This window comes from Physeter macrocephalus, chromosome 18 (assembly GCF_002837175.3).
Source record: "Physeter macrocephalus isolate SW-GA chromosome 18, ASM283717v5, whole genome shotgun sequence".
NCBI classification, from domain to species: domain Eukaryota; kingdom Metazoa; phylum Chordata; class Mammalia; order Artiodactyla; family Physeteridae; genus Physeter; species Physeter macrocephalus.
Genome location: NC_041231.1, coordinates 4166452 through 4188651, shown reverse-complemented (window position 1 = coordinate 4188651; position 22200 = coordinate 4166452). Strand labels below are relative to the sequence as shown.

The 22200-nt window shown below is 48.0% G+C and overlaps 1 protein-coding gene across 1 annotated transcript in view; it reads left to right on the top strand.

The window, feature by feature from the left end:
• The window catches only part of AP2A2 (adaptor related protein complex 2 subunit alpha 2), a 67377-nt gene that overhangs the window by 10597 nt on the left and 34580 nt on the right, over positions 1 to 22200 (top strand). The window contains exon 2 of the mRNA XM_055079411.1: positions 17809 to 17877. Coding sequence (XP_054935386.1) covers positions 17809 to 17877 — 69 coding nt within the window. The remainder of the gene's footprint in view (positions 1 to 17808; positions 17878 to 22200) is intronic.

The following is a 22200-nucleotide window of genomic DNA, read 5'->3' as shown; positions in this document are numbered from 1 at the left end:
CCGGGGCACGAACCCGTGTCCCCTGCATCGGCAGGCGGACCCTCAACCACTGTGCCACCAGGGAAGCCCTGACTTTTTTTTTTTTTTAATTGAACTATATTTGATTTACAATGTTGTGTTAATTTCTGCTGTACAGCAAAGTGATTCCGTTATACATATATATTCTTTTCATATTCTTTTCCATTATGGTTTATTACAGGATATTGAATATAGTTCCCTGGGCTATACAGTAGGCCCTTGGTGTTTATTCATTCTATATATAATAGTTTGTATCTGCTAATCCCAAACTCCCATTCCATCCCTCCCCAACCCTCTGCCTCTTGGCAACCACAAGTCTGTTCTTTTTGTGACTCTGTTTTGTAAATAAGTTCATTTGTGTCATATTTTAGGTTCCAGATATAAGTGATATCATACGGTATTTGTCTTTCTCTTTTTATTTCACTTAGTATGATAATCTCTAGATGCATCCATGTTGCTGCAAATGGCATTATTTCCTTCTTTTTTTATAGCTGAGTAGTATTCCATTGTGTATACGTATACACACCATCTTCTTTATCTAATGGGTCAAATCTTAATTTGTTTGGCGTTAGCTCTTGCCCCCCCACCCTTTTTTTGTTTTTGGCTGGGCCAGGCCCTCCGCAGTAAGAACACAGAGTCCTAACCACTGGACCGCCAGGGAAGTCCCTGACTTTGCTTACCTTTTAATGCACCCATTGCTCTTCAGCCCCAAGCTTTCGGACACGACTGTAAGATCCCGCTTAATGTGACTGGACACAGCAGGAGGCGTCTCAGCGCCTCCTTCCCCTGGCAGGAACGCCCTTCCTAAGGGGTCAGTTCTCTTGTCTTCTGTACAGGTTGCTGTTGCTCACCCCGTCCTCTGGGGACTTCCCTTCACGTAGTCCTGAGGGTTTTGTCTCTGGCTGAACTCCTGGTTTTTGGAGGCTGCCTGTCTGTGCTCTGGGCTTGTGCTGGTTTGCACTCGATTTGGTGGTGCACATCTTTTGCGCACGTGACACGGAGTGCATAGGAGGTAAAATGGTTTTGAGGTTGCATGTTTGAGAAAAACAAAAGCATTTTTTTGTGTGTGTGTGCGGTACACGGGCCTCTCACTGTTGTGGCCTCTCCCGTTGCGGAGCACAGGCTCCGGACGCGCAGGCTCAGCGGCCACGGCTCACGGGCCTATCTGCTCCGCGGCATGTGGGATCTTCCCGGACTGGGGCACGAACCCGTGTCCCCTGCATCGGCAGGCGGACTCGCAACCACTGCGCCACCAGGGAAGCCCAGCAAAAGCATTTTTAACCTTCATACTTAATTGAGAATTTGGCTTGGGTAGAATTCTAGACTGGAAATAACTTTTCCTCAGTTTTGAAGGCATGGCTCTACTCTTAGTTCCTAGTGGTTTGAAATGTTAGCATGCTGTGCCCAGGTGTGGCATTCAGTGGCTTTATTCATTCTGGAATTTCATGTCTTTCGGGTTTGGGGAAATGTTTTTGTTTTATTTCTTTAATAATTTCTTTTCACTTTCTCCTTTTTCAATAATCCTCTAATAATAGTTGAAATGTGGACCTCTTGGCTTACATTTTCTTACTCTTTTATCTCTCGTCTTCCATTTCTTTGTCTTTGTGGTATTGTTTTCTGTGACTCTGGCCCTTTTGAATTTTTCTTTCTCCTATCACTTTTACAATTTGAGGGCTTTTTTTTTAATTGAACTATAGTTGATTTACAATGTTGTGTTAGTTTCTGGTGTACAGCAAAGTGATTCAGTTATACATGTATATTCTTTTTCATACTCTCCTCCATCATAGGTTATTACAAGATATTGAATATAGTTCCCTGTGCTATACAGTAGGACTTTGTTGCTTATCTATTTTGTATACAGTAGTTTATATCTGCTAATCCCAGACTCCTAATTTACCCCCCACCTTCCTGCCCTTCCCCTTTGGTAATTGTAAGTCTGTTCTCTATGTCTGTGAGTTTGTTTTTTTTTTGTAAATAAGTTCATTTGTATCATATTTTAGATTCCACATATAAGTGATACCATGTGATATTTGTCTTTCTCTTTCTGACTTACTTCACTTAGTATGATCATCTCTAAGTCTGTCCATGTTGTTGCAAATGGCATTATTTCACTCTTTTTCATGGCGGAGTAGTATTCCATTGTATATATGTATCATATGTATACCCATACCTCTGACGATGGACACTTAGGTTATTTCCATGTCTTGGCTGTTGTAAACAGAGCTGCTATGAACATTGGGGTGCATGTGTCTTTTTGAATTAGAGTTTTCTCTGGGTATATGCCCAGGAGTACGATTGCTGGATCATGTGATAGCTGTTCTCCATAGTGGCTGCACCCATTTACATTCCCATCAGCAGTGGAAGAGGGTTCCCTTTGCTCCATATTTTTTTTTTTGGCCCCACGTGCAGCATGTGGGATCTTAATTCCTCGACCAGGGGACCAGGGATTGAACCTGTGCTCCCTGCATTGGAAGTGTGGAGTCTTAACCACCAGACTGCCAGGGAAGTCCCCCTTTTCTCCACATTTTGAGGGCTTTCTCTCTCTCTCTTTTTTAAAAATTGAAGTATAGTTGATTTACAATGTTGTGTTAGTTTCAGGTGTACAGCAAAGTGATTTAGTTATACATACATATATATTTATTTCTTGAAAGATTCTTTTTCCTTATAGGTTATTACAAAATATTGAGTATAGTTCCCTGTGCTATACAGTAGGTCCCTGTTGGTTATCTATTTTATATATAGTAGTGTGTATGTGTTAATCCCAAACTCCTAATTTATCCCTCCCTGCCCCCCTGAGGGCTTTATTATTGTCTGAGTGCTCCTTTTTTGGTGGCATCTTGTTCTTAAAGCTGTATTTTTTTTTCTTTTTTTTTTTTGCGGTACACAGGCCTCTCACCGTTGTGGCCTCTCCCGTTGCGGAGCACAGGCCCCGGACGCGCAGGCTCAGCGGCCACGGCTCACGGGCCCAGCCGCTCCGCGGCACGTGGGATCTTCCCGGACCGGGGCACGAACCCGCGTCCCCTGCATCGGCAGGCGGACTCTCAACCACTGCGCCACCAGGGAAGCCCTGTATTTTCTTTTATTTATGTAAGAATATTGATTGTTTTGGAGTTTCCTTCTCTACATAGGCTCCTTACTCTGACTTCTTTTTCTGTAGGTTTGTTTTGGTCTCTGGCTCGTGCTGTGAGACCATCCTGGATGCCTGGTGGTCAGTGTCTGTCCACTCACGTGGACCAGTGTCAGCCAGCATGGGTAGGGTTTTGGTGGAGGCCTCACTGTGTGGTGATGGGTGAGGGGTCTCTGTTTCACGGAGGGAAGCTGTGTGTCAGCCGTATTCTTCAGGAGTTCCAGGCTCCTGTCCTGCTCGGTGGGGTAAGTGAGTGTGGGGAGTCTGGCTGCCGTTGTTCTGGGTGCGGGTGTCTCACCATTCAGGGAGTCTGTCACTCACGTGTGTTTTTCCGAGTGTGGAGCCTCACCCTAGCATGTGGTGGTGTCACCAGGCCTAGAGCTCCTGTGTTCCTGCTTTTCCAGAGGGTAGGCCTTTTGTCTTCTGCTGGGATTAGGGGTATAGGTGGCCTAGCTCTGGGGTCTGGGGGAGGGGCCTGCGGCTCCTTACGTAGACTTCCAGCCCGTCTTCCTGATAGCCACCTCCTGAGGCACCTGGCCTCAGGTTCTTTGAGGGACAACGTTTCCTTTTTACTGGTTCTCCCTCTTGTGGGCGGCTGGGTCCCAGTTTGCTCTGTCAGGCTGCGTCAGTTAACCACTTGGCCGTCTCCTTCCAGGGTCCACAGCTGTTGTGGTGACTGCTCTTGAGCTCTTGTCATACAGTTTTCTCCTTTTAAATAAGTTTTTGACTAATTTTGTACGTTACACACCCACACCCCCCCCCACACACACACCCCACACACACCCCAACCATGCAGACCTTCATAACCTTTGGATTTATACTACTTTGGATTTATACTACTTTGGATTAACCACTCCTTGAGGGAAGGTCTTGGGAGAGAATAATTTGACTTTCTGCACTTTTACCTTCTACTTCCTAAGTGGAGCAATAATACCTTTTATTATTTAATTTGGGTGGGTGGTTCTCACTATGCAGCTTGTTTGGCATGAGTTTCTAAGCAGAACTTTAAAGAGAACACGTGACTCTGTGGCACTTAACTTCTTACTTGAGGGAGGCAAGCAGGGTGGGCCTTGTTCTCCGCTAACAGGACACTGCAGGCTGGACTTCTTTCTTTAAACATTTTATTAATTTTTAAAATTTATTTATTTATTTTTGCTGTGTTGGGTCTTCATTTCTGTGCGAGGGCTTTCTCTAGTTGTGGCAAGCGGGGACCACTCTTCATCGCGGTGCGCGGGCCTCTCACTATCACGGCCGCCGCGGAGCACAGGCTCCAGACGCGCAGGCTCAGTAGTTGTGGCTCACGGGCCTAGTTGCTCCGCGGCATGTGGGATCTTCCCAGACCAGGGCTCGAACCCGTGTCCCCTGCATTAGCAGGCGGATTCTCAACCACTGTGCCACCAGGGAAGCCCCTGCAGGCTGTACTTCTGTACACCTACTTCTTATGGTTCAGTTTATAAGGCTCTGAGACCCAGAAATCAAAGCAGGGGAGATAGGCGTCTCATGGGATTTTGTTTCATAGACATGGTCTGTGTTAATGATGCAGTTTCTTGCCGGTAGTGGAATATGGTAAATGGAAATTTGTTTTTGTGGTGAAGTCAGTGGATTCTATTATGGGTAATGATGAGTCAATCCAGGAGAGTTTGGATACCTAACTTTTCCAAAGAGTTACTTTAAACCCTGAACTGAAACGTTTAAAAACAGAAATATTTTTAGAATATACTTCATCATGGTGGAGGATGAAAGGGAGACTACCTTAGGAAGGGTATTCATAAAGGGCCTCTCTGAGGACGCAGTATGTGAGCTGGGTCCTGAGGGGAGAAGGGCTTGGGGTAGTCTAGGGCTAGTTCTGCTTCAGGACCTGAAAGCCAGGTGCAGCTGGAGCATCATGAGTGAGAGGGAGAGGAGCGGAAAGGAGCCAGATTGCTGGGCCTTGGAGGCCCTTCCCTGGCGGGAAATCTGAGTTCCTCTTAGGTGTCCTGTAGGAGGTGGCTGAAGAGAATCAGGTGAGTGACAGGTATACCTATATGTGAGGATCACCCTGGCTTCTGTGAGGAAATAGATCGGAGGAGGCCAGAGCGGAAGGTGAAAGTTGTTACAGTCCATACAAGAGACATTGGTGGAAGTGGAGATGGCGAGAATAGAGTGTTTTTCTGGAGTTAAAATGGACAAGACTCCCTGATAGGATGCATGTGAGGGAGAGGGAGGGCCTCAAGAGAGAGTTTTCTGTTGGAGATGAAAACATCACCCGCATTGGTGGCAATTCTGGTGCTCAGTAAATATTATTTGTTTCCTAGCTCAACTGCTTAAAAGCTCTTGGGGCAGTTTTTAGCACAAGTACTCAGATGTCTGCTGCTATCATTGAGCACACACTCTACACGGGGTGTGCATTCCTCACCAGATATCTATTGAGCACCTATTAAATGCCAGGAACTATAGTGGTGAATAAAACACACAGAACTGCCTACTCCTATGGAGCTTACATTCTGGTGGATGGAGATAGAAAAGAGAAAGAAGATTGTATCGTATGTTAGAAGACAATAAGTACAAGAGAGAAAAATTAAGGAGAGAAGGTGATGGGGAACATGGGGCTGTGGGTTTTCAACTTCAAATAGGGTGACCAGGATTGGTCTTGCTTTAAAGGTAACAGCTGAGCAAAAGACTTGAAGGCACTGGGTCATGTAGAAATTGGGGGGAGGTACATCTTAGATAGAGGGAACAGCAGGTACAAAGGCCTTCACTGGGCGGGGAGAGATAACCAGTGTGTGGAGGAAATAGTAGGAGGCTGTGTGTCTGCAGTAGGGAGTCAACAAGGAGGTTAGGTAGAAGGTTAGGTCGGGGGTATTGGAGGTGGGGAGACAGGGGTCACAGGGCCTGTGTAGAGCATTGTAAAGGTCGTGGCTGTTTTCTTCTCATGTGCTAAACACTGAAGATAATGAGACATGATCTCTCTCCTCAGAGTAGTGCAAGCCCTTGTAACGCAGAGCGGTGAGTGTGGGAGAGGAATGGTGAAAGTGAGGGGTGATCAGCTCAGCAGGGTGAGCTGCAGGCGGCCAGGAGAGGGTGGTCAGGCATGGTAACATGGGATAATGCCTGGGCCGGGTCTTGCTGAGCTGACAGCGTGTGGGGGTGATCCATGAAGGGGCGCCATGCGTCACGCTGCGGAGTGGCATGAGTAGCAGCGGGGCACGCTCAAGGAGCTGTGGGCGTTCCCGGGACGAGTAGCGCCTGGTGGATCGGTGGCGGGGCGGGCAGGAGAACAAGGTGGGAGGGGCAGGCCATAGCCAGGTCCCGGGGAGCTTCCTCTGAGGGACACGGACCATTGACATATCCTAAACAGGAGAGTGGCACCATGCAGTTTATTTCTTTATTAGTAGAATAGTAATTTTGAATGCGAAGGGTGGATTTTAGACTAGGTTTAAAGGCAGGAAAGCCAGTTAGGAAAAGATTGATTGCTCTGGTCTAGAGAAGATAGCAAGGATCTGAGTCAAGGCAGTAGGAGTGGAAAGGTAGGGGTGGATTTTGGAGATACAGAAATCAGAATTGACAGGAGGGGCGAATGGGTAAAGTACTCTTCACTCATAGTCGCTTTGACTGTATAGCAGAAACGCCATTTAGTAAGAATGGGGAGTGAGGACCTCTGTAAATCTACTCCTCCGTAAAAGCAGTGAAAACACTGGTAAAAATGGTCAAAATAAACTTTGTTGGAACTCTGGAAATGAACCAAAAATTGACATAATCTCAGGAAGATTTATTCAAGAAAAACTGCTGAACCTCCAACTTGACCTACTGTCATTCTCCTCTCCCATGATCTGTGGTAGCATTGAAAGCCATCAGCCTTACAGCCATGGTAACTGTGAAAACCAGCAGCCTTGCAGCCATTGGAAGGGACAGATGAGATTTGGAGCCCCTCAAAAGTCCTCTTCTCAGAGTGTTGTTACTCTTTGACTGGCCTTGCAGCTTTCTGGAAAAGCCCCATTTGCAGAGCTGTCATTATTTGATCTCACTCACTGGGAAGAGCCCTACCCTTAGTGTCTTTGTGGCAAACAATCAGTGGCAGTTAATACCACAGCTGGGGGCAAACAAGAGTCTGGCCAAAATCTTAGAAGAAAGATACGAAGAATGACATGCTATTAGGGGGCTTTGAAAAGCTCTGATAGATTCCTGTGGATCTCGAAGGCTGCACAGAGGCAGGACTGTGTATATGTCTAGGAAAGACTTGAGAGGGCCCTAGTCTCTCACCTCTGTCTAATCTTGAGTCCCTCCACAAATAAGAAGTGAAGGCAAAGGCAGAGTTATAGCTCCCTGAGTATCGAAGGTGTGCCTCAGCACTCACACAGTTTCTTGGCAGTGTCTGGGACACTTATTAGTTCAACACATTTAAAGAAATTCCTGACCAATCATTAACTGACCACTAAGCTAACTGAGCAAAGACTTACAGTAACTGTAAACTATAGGGAATTGTAGACTTTAGAGAACTAGTTCAGTAAAGTCACTAAACAAATAACTATAGCAATAACAGTCCCTGGGAAAGGGGACAGTCTGAATTCCAGGGTTGCCACAGTGTATTACCTGAAATACTAGTTTTCAGTAAGAACTTATGAGATGCACAAAGAAACAGGAAAATATGGTCTATACACAGGAAAAAAGTAGTCAATAGGAACTATCCTTGAAAGGGTCCAGATGTTGGACTTAATGATACTGGACAAGGACTTTGAATTGGCTACTATAAATATGTTCTAAGAACTAAAAGAAACTATGTCTAAATAATTAATGTATGAGAATACCTCACCAAGTAGAAGCTATCAATAAAAACGTAGAAATTATTTTAAAAAAACCACCAAATAGAAATTCTGGAGTTGAAAATACAATTAAGTATGAAAAATAAAATAACTATGAAAAAATGAAAAATTCACTAGAGGGGGGCTCAGCAGTAGATTTGAACTGACGGAAGAAAGAAATCAGTGAATTTGGGAATAGGTTTGTTAATATAATTAAGATCTCTGTTAGGGTAAGTACAGATCCAATCTGAGGAACAGAAAGTAAAAAGAATGAAGAAAAATGAACAGAGCCTTGGAGACCTGTGGAACACCATCAAGTATACTGATATACCCATAAGTGGAGTCCCGTAAAGAAAGAAGTAGGAGAGAGATGCAGAAAGAATATTTGAAGACATAAACTCCCCCAGTTTGGTGACAGACCTTAATCTACATATCCAAGATGACTTCCAAATAGGATACACTCAAGGAGATCAATACTTAGACACATCATAGTCAAACTGTTGAAAGACAAAGGAAAAAAAATTTTTTTTTTTTGGGCGTGCCACACGGCTTGCAGGATCTTAGTTCCCTGACCAGTGATTGAACCCAGGCCACGGCAGTGAAGGCACCAAGTCCTAACCACTGGACTGCCAGGGAATTCCCTAAAATTCAGTTTGTATCAAGCTAGATTGTTTTAAGTTAAGTGTTGATTATAATCCCCAGGCAATTACTAGGAAAGTAACTAAAAAAAAAAAGTAAAAGAAACAAGTGAATTGAAATGGTGCACTGAAAAATACTTCTTTATTTATTTTTTTTTTTGCGGTACGTGGGCCTCTCACTGTTGTGGCCTCTCCCGTTGTGGAGCACAGGCTCCGGATGCGCAGGCTCAGCGGCCATGGCTCACGGGCCCAGCCGCTCCGCGGCATGTGGGATCTTCCCGGACCGGGCCACAAACCCGTGTCCCCTGCATCGGCAGGCGGACTCTCAACCACTGCGCCACCAGGGAAGCCCCTGAAAAATACTTCTTAATGCAAAAGAAGACAATGATGGAAGAATGCAGGAACATGACAGAAGACATATAGAAAACAGCAAAATGGCAGATGTAAGCCCTACCTTATCAGAAACTATCTTAAATGTAAATGGATTAAACCCTCAAATTAAAAGGCAGGGTTGGCAGAATGGGTTAAAAAAAACCATGATCCAACTAAATGCTTTCTTCAAAAGACACTATAGATTAAAAGATACAAACAAAAGATACTAGTGAAAGGAAGAAAAATGTTGTGCCTTGCAAATAGTAACCAGAAGAGAGGTGGAGTGACTATACTAGTATCAGACAAAATAGACTTTAAGACAAAAATTGTTATTAGAGTCATAGAACAGCATTTTACTGTGGTTAAGCGTCAGGCCCTCAAGAAGATGCATCAATTCTTTCTTTTCTTTCTTTCTTTTTCTTGTTGTTGTGGGCCCAGCCGCTCCGCGGCATGTGGGATCCTCCCAGACTGGGGCGCGAACCCGGTTCCCCTGCATCGGCAGGCGGACGCGCAACCACTGCGCCACCAGGGAAGCCCATCTTTTTCTTGTTTTTTGGCTGAGCCTCAAGGCTTGCGGGATCTTAGTTTCCCGACCAGGGATTGTATCCGGGCCCATGACAGTGAAAGTGCCGAGTCCTAACCACTGGACTACCAGGGAATTCCCAATTCTGAACATATTCATACCTAATAACAGAGCTCAAAATACATGAAGCTTCCATGTATATTTATACAAGCTTCCATGTATATTTCCATGTAGAGGCTTCCCTGGTGGCACAGTGGTTGAGTCCGCCTGCCTATGCAGGGGACGTGGGTTCGTGCCCCGGTCCAGGAGGATCCCACATGCCGCGGAGCGGTTGGGCCCGTGAGCCATGGCCGCTGGGCCCGTGTGTCCGGAGCCTGTGCTCCGCAGCGGAAGAGGCCACAACAGTGAGAGGCCTGCGTACCGCAAAAAAACAAAAACAAAAAACAAAAAACCAAACAAAAAAAACCCATGAAGCAAAATACATGAAGAGAGACTTCCCTGGTGGCGCAGTGGTTACGAATCCACCTGCCAATGCAGGGGACACAGGTTTGAACCCTGGTGCAGGAAGATCCCACATGCTGCGGAGCAACTAAGCCCATGCGCCACAACTACTGAACCTGCGCTCTAGAGCCCGCGAGCCACAACTGCTGAGCCCACGTGCCGCAACTACTGAAGCCCGCGCGCCTAGAGCCCACGCTCCGCAAGAAGAGAAGCCACCGCAGTGAGAAGCCCGTGCACCGAAATGAAGAGTAGCCCCCGCTCGCAACTAGAGAAAGCCTGTGTGCAGCAACGAAGACCCAACGCAGCCAAAAACAAATAAATTAATAAAAATAAATTTAAAAAATACATGAAGAATTGAAGGGAGAAATAGGCACTTCAACAATAATAATTGGAGACTTTGATACTCTGCTTTCAGTAAGAGATACAAGCAGACAGAAAATCAGCAATGAGTAGAAGACTTGAACAACACTAAGTCAACTAGACCTAACAGACATCTGTAGACTGCTTCACCCAACAGGTGCAGAATATACACGTTTTTCTCAAGTGCGTATGGAACATTCTTCAGAATAGACTGTATGTTAAGCCATAAATAAAAAGCCTCAGTAAATTTTTAAAAAAGATTGAAATCATATGAAGTGTGTTTGCCAACCACATTGGGATGAAATTAGAAATCAGTAGCAGGAGGAAATTTGGGAAATTCACAAATATGTGAAAACAAAACACTCTCCTAAATAACCAGTGGGTCAAAGAAAAAAATCCAAGGGAGATTAAAAAAATAAGTGAAAATAAAATCACAACACACCAGGGACTTCCTTGGCCGTCCAGTGGCTAGGACTCCGCACTTTCACTGCTAAGGGCCCGGGTTCGATCCCTGGTCAGGGAACTAAGATCCCTGTAAGCTGTGTGGTGCAGTCAAAAAAAAAAAAAAAACAAAACAAAAAAAAAAAACCTAACAACCCACAATGACATACCACTTCACACACACTAACTAGGATGGCTAGAATATAAAAGTGATGGACGATAGCAAGTGGAGAAATTGGAACCCTCTTTCTTTTATAGTGGTGATGTAAAATGGTGCTGCCTTTTGGGAAAACATCTTGTCACTTCCTCACAGTGTTAAACATAGAATTGTCATACGACCCAGCAATTCTGCTCCTAGGTGTCCACTTGAGAGAAATGAAAATGTACGTTCACACAGAAACTCATACACGAATGTTCATAGCAACATTATTCATAATAACCAAAAAGTGGTAACAAGCCCCAAATTCATCAAGTGATGAACAGATAACAAGATACGGTATATCCATATAATGTGATATTATTCAACAGAGAAAAGGGATGAAGTACTGATTCATGCTACCTTGAAAACAATCATTGGGATTTCCCTGGTGGTCCAGTGGTTAAGACTCCGAGCTCCCAATGCAGGGGGCCTGGGCTCGATCCCTGATCAGGGAACTAGATCCCACATGCCGCAGCCGAAGATCCTGCATGCCACAACCAAAGATCCCACACACGGCAACGAAGATCCCGAATGCCGCAACTAAGACCCCGCGCAGCCAAATAAATAAATAAATATTAAAAAAAACCAACCATCACGGTATCTTTTGTACGTGGTGAAAGAAGCCAATCACAAAAGAACATATAAAGATTGTATTTATATGAAATGTTTAGAGGAGGTAAGTCTATGGAGATGGAAAGGAGATTAGGGGCTGAGGAGGGAGGTGTTGGTGAATGACTGCTGTTGGGTGTGGTGTTTCTTTGGGGGGAGATGAAAATTTTCCAGGATTAGATGGTGGTGATGGATGCAGAACTCTGAATATACTCAAAGTCATTGAGTTACGTGCTTTAAATGAGTGAATTGTTTGATACGTGAATTATATCACACTAAAGCAGTTAAAATAAGATATACCTGTTAACGTTTGTCAGGGACAAACGTGGTTTTATCTTCTGTGGCGTAGCAACTTTTAATCTTCTTTGAAATCTTTTGTTCCAGTCAGTCTGCCGTTGTTGAGGCTTTCTGTTCGGAGGCCCATCCTTCCTGTGCACAAATAAAGAGAAAACATAGAGAACAGTCCTGATGTTCACGACAGCCTCCCGTGGGCAGGCTGCTCTGTGTGTGCTTTTTGACGGTCGTCTGTGCAGCCCTCATCACAGCACTTTGTGGTGCCTCATGTGAAGAAGGAGAACTGAGGCTCAGCGAGGTTAGGTTGCTGGCCTGGGGACATGGAGTGGCATTCCAGGGCAGGCTTGCTTCCAGAGTTTGCTCTGCTTCCTGCTGTGCTGACCGCCTTAGTATCATTTTAACAGTGATACCGTCTTTCAAAAATAGGCTTTTGTTTGCTCAATTTTGGGCTTTTGGCTTACTCAGTGAAATCATTTTATATAGAGACTAAACTTTATTTCGATCAAATTTTATTGTAAATTTCAGACTTCCTGCCGTGCGATTTGGTGTGGTAGTTATGATAAGCTGTGATGGGCCCCTGTGCTCTTTGTCTGGAATCAGGCCGTTCCCAGAACACTAGCACTGTCAGTTGATGAGCTCAGCTTGCAGGCAAGAGGAAATCATCAACCAGCATGTTATTCCGGAAGAATGACCAGGGGCGGTAATTCTAGAAATCCAAGGGCTTTTTTCAAGGCTTGTCCCCCTAGAGTGCGTTCTTTGCTATTTACTGGGCGCAAATTGTAGCTTGTTTTTGGGCAGTGGTTGTGGGACAGTCTAGGTTACTCATTAGCTACCAGAGCGCCGACATCCACTGTGGAAATTGCCTGTTAGAAGCTTGGTATCTTCTGTGGCCGACAGACCTGCTGCGTGTTAGGTGGAGACAGCACAGGGTGGCAGAGACCAGAACCTCTTCACTGTGGAACAGAGATCAAGCTACAGGCATGGCGAGGCTCGTCACCGTGTCCCAGCTACTCTGGCTGATGCTTTACCCTGTTAGAATGGGCTTCAGAAGTCAGGGTAGGGCAGTGACCTCTCCCATTCTCCCAGAGCTGATTCTTCATCTAGAAAGATCGGATTTATTGCTAGATCTGCTGCCAGCAGCGTGGGGTGGCTGGGCTTCTGTCGGGAGGGAAGTGCAGCTTGAGTGAGCATGAACTGGGGGTGGGGAAGGCCCCCAAGGCCCCAGCGCATGCGTTTCTCCCAGGTGTCCTCACCACCTGGAGGAGGATGGCAGTTCGGTAAATTTTGGGCATAAGTTTGATTTGAACGCGTTGATCTGTGTGTGGTGTCAGTCCCCCATGGCCATACTCGACTTTCTTTGGAGCCTCACCCTGGACAGGAGTGTGGGAACCGGAGCAAGTCCCAAGGATGTTCCCAGGGCTGCTGCTCAGGCACAGCCTTACCCCGTCGGGTGGAAGCGGCACCACCAGCCAGCAAGGGCCAGCGTTTGTGGGCTTGTGTCCTTGGCCCCCGAGGTCTTGTCTCCCCTGTGTGATGAGGGCACTCAGGCATAGTCCAGTCAGTGGACCAGGTGTCCAGCCCACACCTGAACCTGCACGAGTCTGAGGAAATCTGATTTTCTTCCTTGTATCAGCTGCTTTTTTTTCCAGATGTTCAAAAGATTTTTTTCTTCTTCTTTTTTTCTTTTTTTTTTTTTTTTTTTGGCTGTGCCGTGTGGCTTGTGGGATCTTAGATCCCCATCCAGGGATTGAACCTGGACCTTGGCAGTGAGAGTGCAGAGTCCTAACCACTGGACTGCCAGGGAATTCCCAGGATTTTTTTTTTTTTCTTTACAGTCCAGTAGTTTTATTAGAATATGTTTTGGTGTGTGTTATTTGGGGTCGGTATTCCCAGGTATGTGGTGTGGTTTTTTATGTGGTTTTAAATCTTTTATTTACTTTGTTTAATTTCAGGAAAGCTTTTTCAAATGACGTGCTTTAGGCCGTTCCACTGGTCAGTTGGTTGTCTTCCTCAGGGACTCCTACTGTCCATATGCTGCATCTTTGTCCATTTTCAGTATTTGCTACTTTCTCCTGTATCCTTTATCTCTTTATTCATTTCTTTTTGCTTTAAATAATTTTGTTTCTTTTTTTTTTGTGGTACGCGGGCCTCTCACCGTTGTGGCCTCTCCCTTTGCGGAGCACAGGCTCCGGACGCGCAGGCTCAGTGGCCATGGCTCACGGGCCCAGCCGCACCACGGCATGTGGGATCCTCCCGGACCGGGGCACGAACCCGTGTCCCCTGCATCGGCAGGCGGACTCTTAACCACTGCGCCACCAGGGAAGCCTAATTTTGTTTCTTTTCATTCTTTTCATCTTCCGTTTCTCTCCAGACCTCTGTTGTGTTTATTTGTTCTTCTGTTCCTTCTGTTTCTTTCTTTATTTATTTTTAAAATTTATTTATTTTTGGCTGCATTGGGTCTTTGTTGCTGCGTGCAGGCTTTTTCTCTAGTTGCGGCGAGCGGGGGCTACTCTTGCGTGCGGGCTTCTCATTGCGGTGGCTTCTCTTGTTGCGGAGCACAGGCTCTAGGCACGTGGGCTTCAGTAGTTGTGGCACATGGGCTCAGTAGTTGTGGCATGCGGGCTCAGTAGTTGTGGCTCGCGGGCTCTAGAGTGCAGGCTCAGTAGTTGTGGCACGTGGGCTGAGTTGCTCTGCGGCATGTGGGATCTTCCCGGACCAGGGCTCGAACCCGTGTCCCCTGCATTGGCAGGCGGATTCTTAACCACTGAGCCACCAGGGAAGCCCTCTTTCTGTTTCTTATTCCTCATTTTTTTTTTTTTTTGGATGCGCCACGCAACTTGTGGGATCTTAGTTCTCCGACCAGGGATTGAACCTGGGCCCTTAGGAGTGAGAGCGCAGAGTCCTAACCACTGGACCACCAGGGAAGTCCCTCTTATGCTTCATTTTTGAAATGAGTTTTTAAATTTCTAATTTACCTGATTTCTCTTAACTAATATCTGAGTTTCCCATGGATTTTTAAGCATCTTCCCTGTTTTTCTTGCTGTTCTCCAGCTTGTTTGGAGGTAGAGGCCCCAGTGTTGCTCTGGTCTGTGCACTGTGTCTGCTGGGCGTTGTTTTCCTCTTTCTCCTCTTCCTTGTCGTCTCTGCGTGGAGTGTGGCTTGCTTGTCTTACGTGGAGTTCATCCCCTGGGCTGTGGCAGGGGCGGGGGGCAAGGTCCACGGTGGCTTTCCTGTCGCACAGACTCCCTTCTTCACCGTCTTCACCAGGCGGCGCTTCCGGGCTTTCCTGGGCCCGGTCCGCCGGCCTCTGTGGCCCTCCCTGCCCCTCGCCACTGTGCCAGCCCCTGGCGCTCAGGCTCCGCCCCGTGTAGTCCCCCGGGCCTGTTTGGGGCTCTCCCTTCTACCTGCCCTTGCCCAGATGTATTGCCGTGAGGTCTTGTGGCTTTTAGTAGTTTCCCTTTTGAGGGAACTGTGCTCAGAGATGCGGAGTAATTTCCCCTTGGTTGCAGAGTGAATTGGACCCCTGTGCCTCTCCTCTGGGGGAGCCTGACCTCCCCTGATTGAAACAAATGTGTGTGTGTTTGCTGTAAACTGACTGATTTTAAAAAGCTTTGGCTGGGGCTTCCCTGGTGGCGCAGTGGTTGAGAGTCCGCCTGCCGATGCAGGGGACACGGGCTTTCCCTGGTGGCGCAGTGGTTGAGAGTCTGCCTGCCGATGCAGGGCACACGGGCTCGTGCCCCGGTCCGGGAAGATCCCACGTGCCGCGGAGCGGCTGGGCCCGTGAGCCGTGGCCGCTGAGCCTGCGCGTCCGGAGCCTGTGCTCCGCAACGGGAGAGGCCCGCGTACCGCGAAAAAAAAAAAAAAGAAAGCTTTGGCTGGAAAGCCCTAGCTTCTTGCCACAGCCCTGGTCTTGGTGCACAGGGGGAGTGCGGCTTATCCATTGGCTTCTGTTTCTCCTGCTGGCTACCCCTAAACTCCAAACTGCGTGCTTTTGGTTTTATTTTGTGATTTACCAGTCTGGGGTACTAGCTATAGATCCCTGTAGTTTGTTTAGCATGATGCCCCCTATCCAGTACCTCCTAATCTTTTTACGATTGCTGCTCTAGATCTGACCCGTCTTGACTCTGCACAGCACAAGTTCCTGCCACGCAGGGGTCTCAGTTTCCCTTGGGCTTGGGCGGGTAGAGCAGAGCGCGAGTACTGGAGAGCAGCACAGACACAGGTTCCTGCACCCTTGTGAGAAGCACATGCGCACACAAATGCGTACACGCAGGCACGCGCACTTGCACGCACACGTGGGCCCTCCTGTGCGCCGTGCTCCGTCCACACTCAAGCCAGGCTGTGGGCAGAAGGCGCCCATGACCTTGTTTTCGTGGCCCTTTCAGTCAGGTCAGAAAAGCCTACTTCAGCAAGGGTGTTACTTTTTCAGAAAAACTTAAGAAAAAATTTGCCCTTAACCCGCCACCCCGGGGCATCAGTCCCACTGCTGTACACGGTGCCCCCTTGGGTTCTCGGGGCGCCTCTTCCAGATGAGGAAGCCGGCACAGCTGGGAGCTGCCTCCCCGCAGTGCACTCAGGGCTGAGAAGGAGGGTCAGGATCCCCTCCCGGCTGCCCCCCTGGTTCCCCAGAGCCGCCTGCCGGGCTTGTTTTGTTAAAGATCTGCAGCCCCCTCCTCCCCGCCACTTGGAACGGCAGCTCCCGAGGGCAGAATGTGTTGTTTTAACCTAAGTCCTGGCACCTTGAACAGCACCTGGGGGGTAGCCTGCCTCTGTGCCCTGTCTGGGCCAGGGGCTTTCTAGGGCAGGAGTGGCTCAAAGTAGGGTTCCGTTACACTTGGGCAGATGTTAAACCCTGTTTATTAGCAAGTTAGTCTTGAAAGATAACTGGTGTTGTGGGGGTGCCCTGGGGAGTGGGAGGCTGCCTCACTGCGAGGTGAGATAAGCTCCAAGGGCGGCAGTGACGGAGGCCAGGCGGGTGGGCGGCGAGTCTGCAGGACAGCCTGGCGAGCCCAGCGCGTGGGCACCTGTGAGGCCCCAGCCTGGCAGTGCTCCGGTGCGGGCGGTTGCTGTGGCAGCCTTTCCTTCCCCTGGGAATAGAGTCACCGAGCCAGGGACTAGCCTGGGAGGAGGGCCTTTAATAGTGAACTTCATTCCTGCTTTCCAGAAGCGATGGAAATTTACACAAGTGTGAACTTACAACTCACCTGCCCTGTGTGATGAGCAGCTTCTTACGTTTTTACAGTACTTATTAAGATGTGTGGCCCTGGAAAAATCGTCTCTGCTCTCTAGGCCTGTTTTCACACCTAGTCAAGGTGGACTGAAGCTGAACACACATGCCGACACTTGTTGAAGGAAGGCCCATTTAGCACTAGATGCAGGATGTAGGGGAAGTGTGACTGTCATGTATTTATTTAATGTACCTTCCATCCTTTTTTAATATATTGGATGATTCCCAAACTTCATTGAATATTATAAAAGTGAACCTATCAGATTTTGTAGGTTGGTGAATTTCATAAAGAAAGAAAATTCGAAGCCTACAGTACTTAAACCTTTATCATTTTTAAAGTTATCTGTGGCAGTAAAAGTCAATTTTGGGAGTAAACTATTAGCTGATGATGATAGCTAGCACTGCTTTGAGAGTTTCCAGGTCCAGGACTGTGGTGAAAAGGCAGAGCTAAACATGTGCTGTGGGTGGCAACTCCCCTCTCTCCTGGGGGCTTCGTGGACTTGCCGGTCCTGACGGGGAGGGGCCGCTCCAGACTGTGTCAGAGCCCGGCTTCTGCCTCACCCACCTCCTGCCTGGCTTCAGGTGGAGGCCGGTTGCTTCTTTCCTGGGCTCCTAAGAGCCGTGATTCTGCATTTAATTCTGATGTGTCAGTTTTGTCAGGGAGTGGGTGTTTGTTTAGAGATCAGTTAAAGCAAGATGCATTTGTGTTCTCTTTTTTTAGGCAAAAGTAAAGAAGCAGAAATAAAGAGAATAAACAAAGAGCTGGCAAACATTAGATCAAAATTTAAAGGTAAGTGTTCAATCTTTGTCATGAAATGTTCTTTTGTAAATTTTATAAAGTAGGGACTTAATCTCATCTTTATTTTTTTTCGCTTCAAACCAAAGTTAAGGTCTCAGTACAGTTACTGTGCTGGCTTTGTTGGTGTTTAAAGTCAAGCCAGTGGTTATTCTGGAGTCGTTTGATGGTTTGTGTAGAATTGATCAGATAGAGGGTCCCCTCCTGGGACCAGCCTTTTCCTGGAGCTGGAAGGACGCTTGTCTAGAGCAGCTGTCTCCCCCCGGCCCCAGACTCTGCTCCACAGGGTGCAGGAGCGCGTGAGCCAGTGGACCCGATGCAGGGTGTGCGTCTCAGGTGGGGAACTGCTCTGCGTAGAAGTCCTGCACGGTCACCTGAGCTCTTCCGACGTGGACGTGTCTTCCTCTGCGTTAGTGAATAACGCACCATGTTGTCTAATCCACTCAGGGAGACAGCCTCTCTCCGAGCCAGGTTTTGGGGTGGACACCTCCCCTGAGCATCCTCATTTTGAGGAATGGTCAAGTGTAGATTTTCAGTCTTGGGACATGTTTATGAAAGACCGGTTAATCCCTTAAGCCTTAATTTTTCAGTTGAGTTTTGCAGATTTGAGACCTCGTTCAAGTCTCTGAGCAGACGTTAGCCACGGGAGTGGCTGAAATTGCCCAGAAAAAATGAGTAGAGGAGGGGGCCGGGACCGAGCCCCGGGGAACGGGGGGCAGCAGAAGACAGGGTTTCTTGGGGTGGGGGCTTTTTCAGGGTTTGAGAATGGATGTCCTGTGTGATCGGATGGTGCGGACACTCGTGAATTTGAGTTGTTACTAACATATATCCCCTGCTGAGCCCTCGGAAGGTACTATGCTTTACTGTTAACCAGGCCCAAGGATCCGCTAAGAAGGTCTGTGAAACTCTGAAATTGTATGTGAAATGGTTTGGTTATGTGTATTTGTTTGTGTGTGTGTGTGTGTGTGTGGGGGGGGGGTTCTATAACTTTCATTGCTTAAAAATTTTTTTAAAATTTAGACTTCATTTTTTGTAGAGTGGTTTTAGGTTCCCAGCAAAATTGAAAGGAAGGTACAGAGATTTCTTGTACTCGCCCTGTACCCACGCACGCATAGCCTCCCCATTATCTGCTTCCCTACCAGAGCGGTTCATTGGTCACATTGAACCTACATGGGCACGTCGTCATCACCCCAAATCGACACTGCACGTTAGGGTTCACTCTTGTTGTACGTTCTGTGGGTGTGGACGGACGTGTGCTGGCAGGGCCGCGCTGCAGTCTCGCACAGAGCACTTTCACTGCCCTAAGACCCCCTTTGCTCTCCTTGTTCATCTCCTTGTTCATCCCGCCCTCCCCTCGACCCCTGGCAGCCGCTAATCTCTTTACTGTCTTGGTAGTTTTGCCTTTTCCAGAACGTCATAGAGTTAGAAGCATATGGTTACATGGCCTTTCCCCATCGCCTTCTTTCACTTAGTTATACACATTTAAGGTTCCTTCATGTCTTTTAGTGGCCTGACAGCTCGTTTCTTTTTAGCGGGATAATATGCCACTGTCGGATGTACCACAGTTTCTTTATCCATCCACCTATTGAAGGACGTCTTGGTTGTTTTCAAGTTTTGGCAATTATGAAGAAAATTGCTAAAAACATCAGTGTGCAGGTTTTAGCGTGGACATAAGTTTTCAACTCCTTTGGGTAAATACCAAAGAGCATGATTGCGGATCACATGGTGAGGGTATGTGTAATTTTGTAAGAAACCGCCCAGCCGTCCCCCACAGTGGCTGCACCATTCACATCCCCACCAGTGCTGGATGAGAGTTCCTGTGGCTCCACGTCCTCGCTGCATTTGGTGTTGTCAGTGTCTGGATTTGAGCTGCTGCGATAGTGTGTAGAGGTATCTCGTTGCTATTTTATCATATGCATTTCCCTGGTGACGTGATGTGGAGCAGCCTTTCATGTGCTCATCTGCCACCTGTATATCATCTCTGGTGAGGGGTCTGGAACGTCCACTACTTCCTAAAAGGGAGCGTATAATGAGGTGGTGAGAGCTAGGCTGCCCTGACTACCCGCAGCTCGCACTTGCCCTGATAGCCATTTACTAGCTGGGTTACCCTGTTGAGTGACTCACCCCTCTGTGCCTTTAAATGGGGTGCTGATGGCCTCAGGCTGGGTTCTCTGTGAAGCAGACCCTGCGATGGGGTTGGAGGACAGAAGATGGACTAGAGAGTGACACCGCAGAGTATAAACAGAGGAAGCAGGTTGGCTGAGGGCAGGGGAGGCCGCAGATAGAGTGTTGGTCTGTCAGCGTTGTCACTAGCCCTCGAGGGAGCTTCGGAGTGCAGACTGTCTGGTAGAGGGTCTGGCACGGGCTGGGGACGTCGCTTGGCCGTGGCTCGTAAGCCGAGGAAGGCAGATCCTGACCCCGACAGAGCTGACCCACTCCTGGCACCTCCAGGCCTTCGTCAAAGGGGCAGATGATGTCTGCTGCTGCAGCTGTGTACGTGTGTGTGGAAACACAGGCGCATCCCTGGGGAGACACGCAGCGCCTGAGAGATGTTCACCGTGTGGTTAGAAGAGGGTGAATCTTCAAACTGTCTTTAAATGTTTGGGGACAAAGAAGACTTCTGTAGTTCCTTCTGCCCCCGAGCCTGTCTCAGCTGAGCCCTCCTGGGTAGGGAAGGAGGCTCGCTCTTCTCTGCGAACCAGTTGGCATTTGTGGGGCGTGTGTGCCCTGAGTGGCAGCAGACAAGGGAAAGCCTGTCCTGTGCTCAGAAGTGTGTGCTCTGCGGCCGCACTGGCACTTCTCCACCGCGCTGTCCACCGGAGACGCAGGCACACACTGAATTCTCAATTTGCTGGTAGCAACATTAAAAAAGAGTAAGAAGAAGCAGATGAAACTAAATTTAATATATTTTATTGAATCTAGTATACCTAAAATATTATCATTGCAGCGTGTAATCAGTAGGAAAGGTTATTGAGATATTTTACATGTTCTTCATGCCCAGTCTTTGGAACGTCCCGCATGGAACACATGCAGGTCAGACCAGTGCGGGCCAAGTACTCAGTAGCCCCATGCGGCCGAAGCTGCCACATCGGCTAGCTCACACCTCAACCAACTCTTCCACTGGAAGCGGCTTAAAAAGCGACACAGTATTAAAAAAATCTTGAAAGCATCATAGAGCGAGAAGAGAAGAGAACTCCTGGCCCACGAAAGCAAGCAGAGCCCTCATCCCTCTGTGCCGGGAGGGAGTTTGCTAACCCCAGAGGAGCAGCCTTGAAACAGAGCCTGGTTTGGGTGACCTTCAGTGTCTAGAGGGGCGGTTGTCAATCAGGGTGATTTTGCCCCCAGGGGACAAAGGCCGTCGGGACTGGGGATGGGCGTGCTACTGCCATCTAGTGGGTGGAGGCCGCTGGACACCCCACTGCACACAGGACAGCCCCCCAGAACCACCTGGCCTGAGGAGGCCCAGTGCTGAGGTTGAGCAGCTGGGGTCTAGGAGGAGAGTCATCCCAGAGTCCACAATGTGAGGCCTTCTTCCATTGTAAACTGAGGCCCTAAAGGCGGTGCCCTTAGGGCAGGAGTGACCCGGGAGCGAGCCCGTCCTGCCCCAGACCTGCAGCGGGGCTTCACACGCAGTCCTCTGGAGGAAGAGGTCACCATCACAGGCTGAGTGATTCCTACAGGTAACTTCTCAAGGATGTTGTCCAGCACCTAGTCACAGATAATCAGGCACACAAAGAATCAAGACTGCACAGCAAGAGCCAGCAGAGAAAACAGAAACAGAATCACACAGGCCTCCGAGACCAGATTCAGATTACAATGAAGAACTAGGTTTACTGCTTTCAAAGAAATAAAAGACGAACTTGAAAATTTCAGTGGGAAGCTTGGGAAGTATAAAAAGTGACATAGCAGGGGCTTCCCTGGTGGTGCAGTGGTTGAGAGTCCGCCTGCCGATGCAGGGGACACGGGTTCGTGCCCCTGTCCGGGAGGATCCCACATGCCGCGGAGCGGCTGGGCCCGTGAGCCATGGCCGCTGAGCCTGCACGTCCAGAGCCTGTGCTCCGCCACGGGAGAGGCCACAACAGTGAGAGGTCCGCGTACCGCAAAAAAAAAAAAAAACCAAAAAGTGACATAGCAGATTTTGAAATAAGACCAAATGGAAATTCTAGAACCAAAAGATGCAGAACTAAAATGAAGAACTCGGGTAGATATAACCACAGGCATGTTCTGAAAGATGGGTAAGGAAACAGCCCGTCCTGAATGCAAAGCAGCAGAGCGGGTGAGAGACACAGGCGTGTGGTCCAAAGGCCTGCAGGGTTA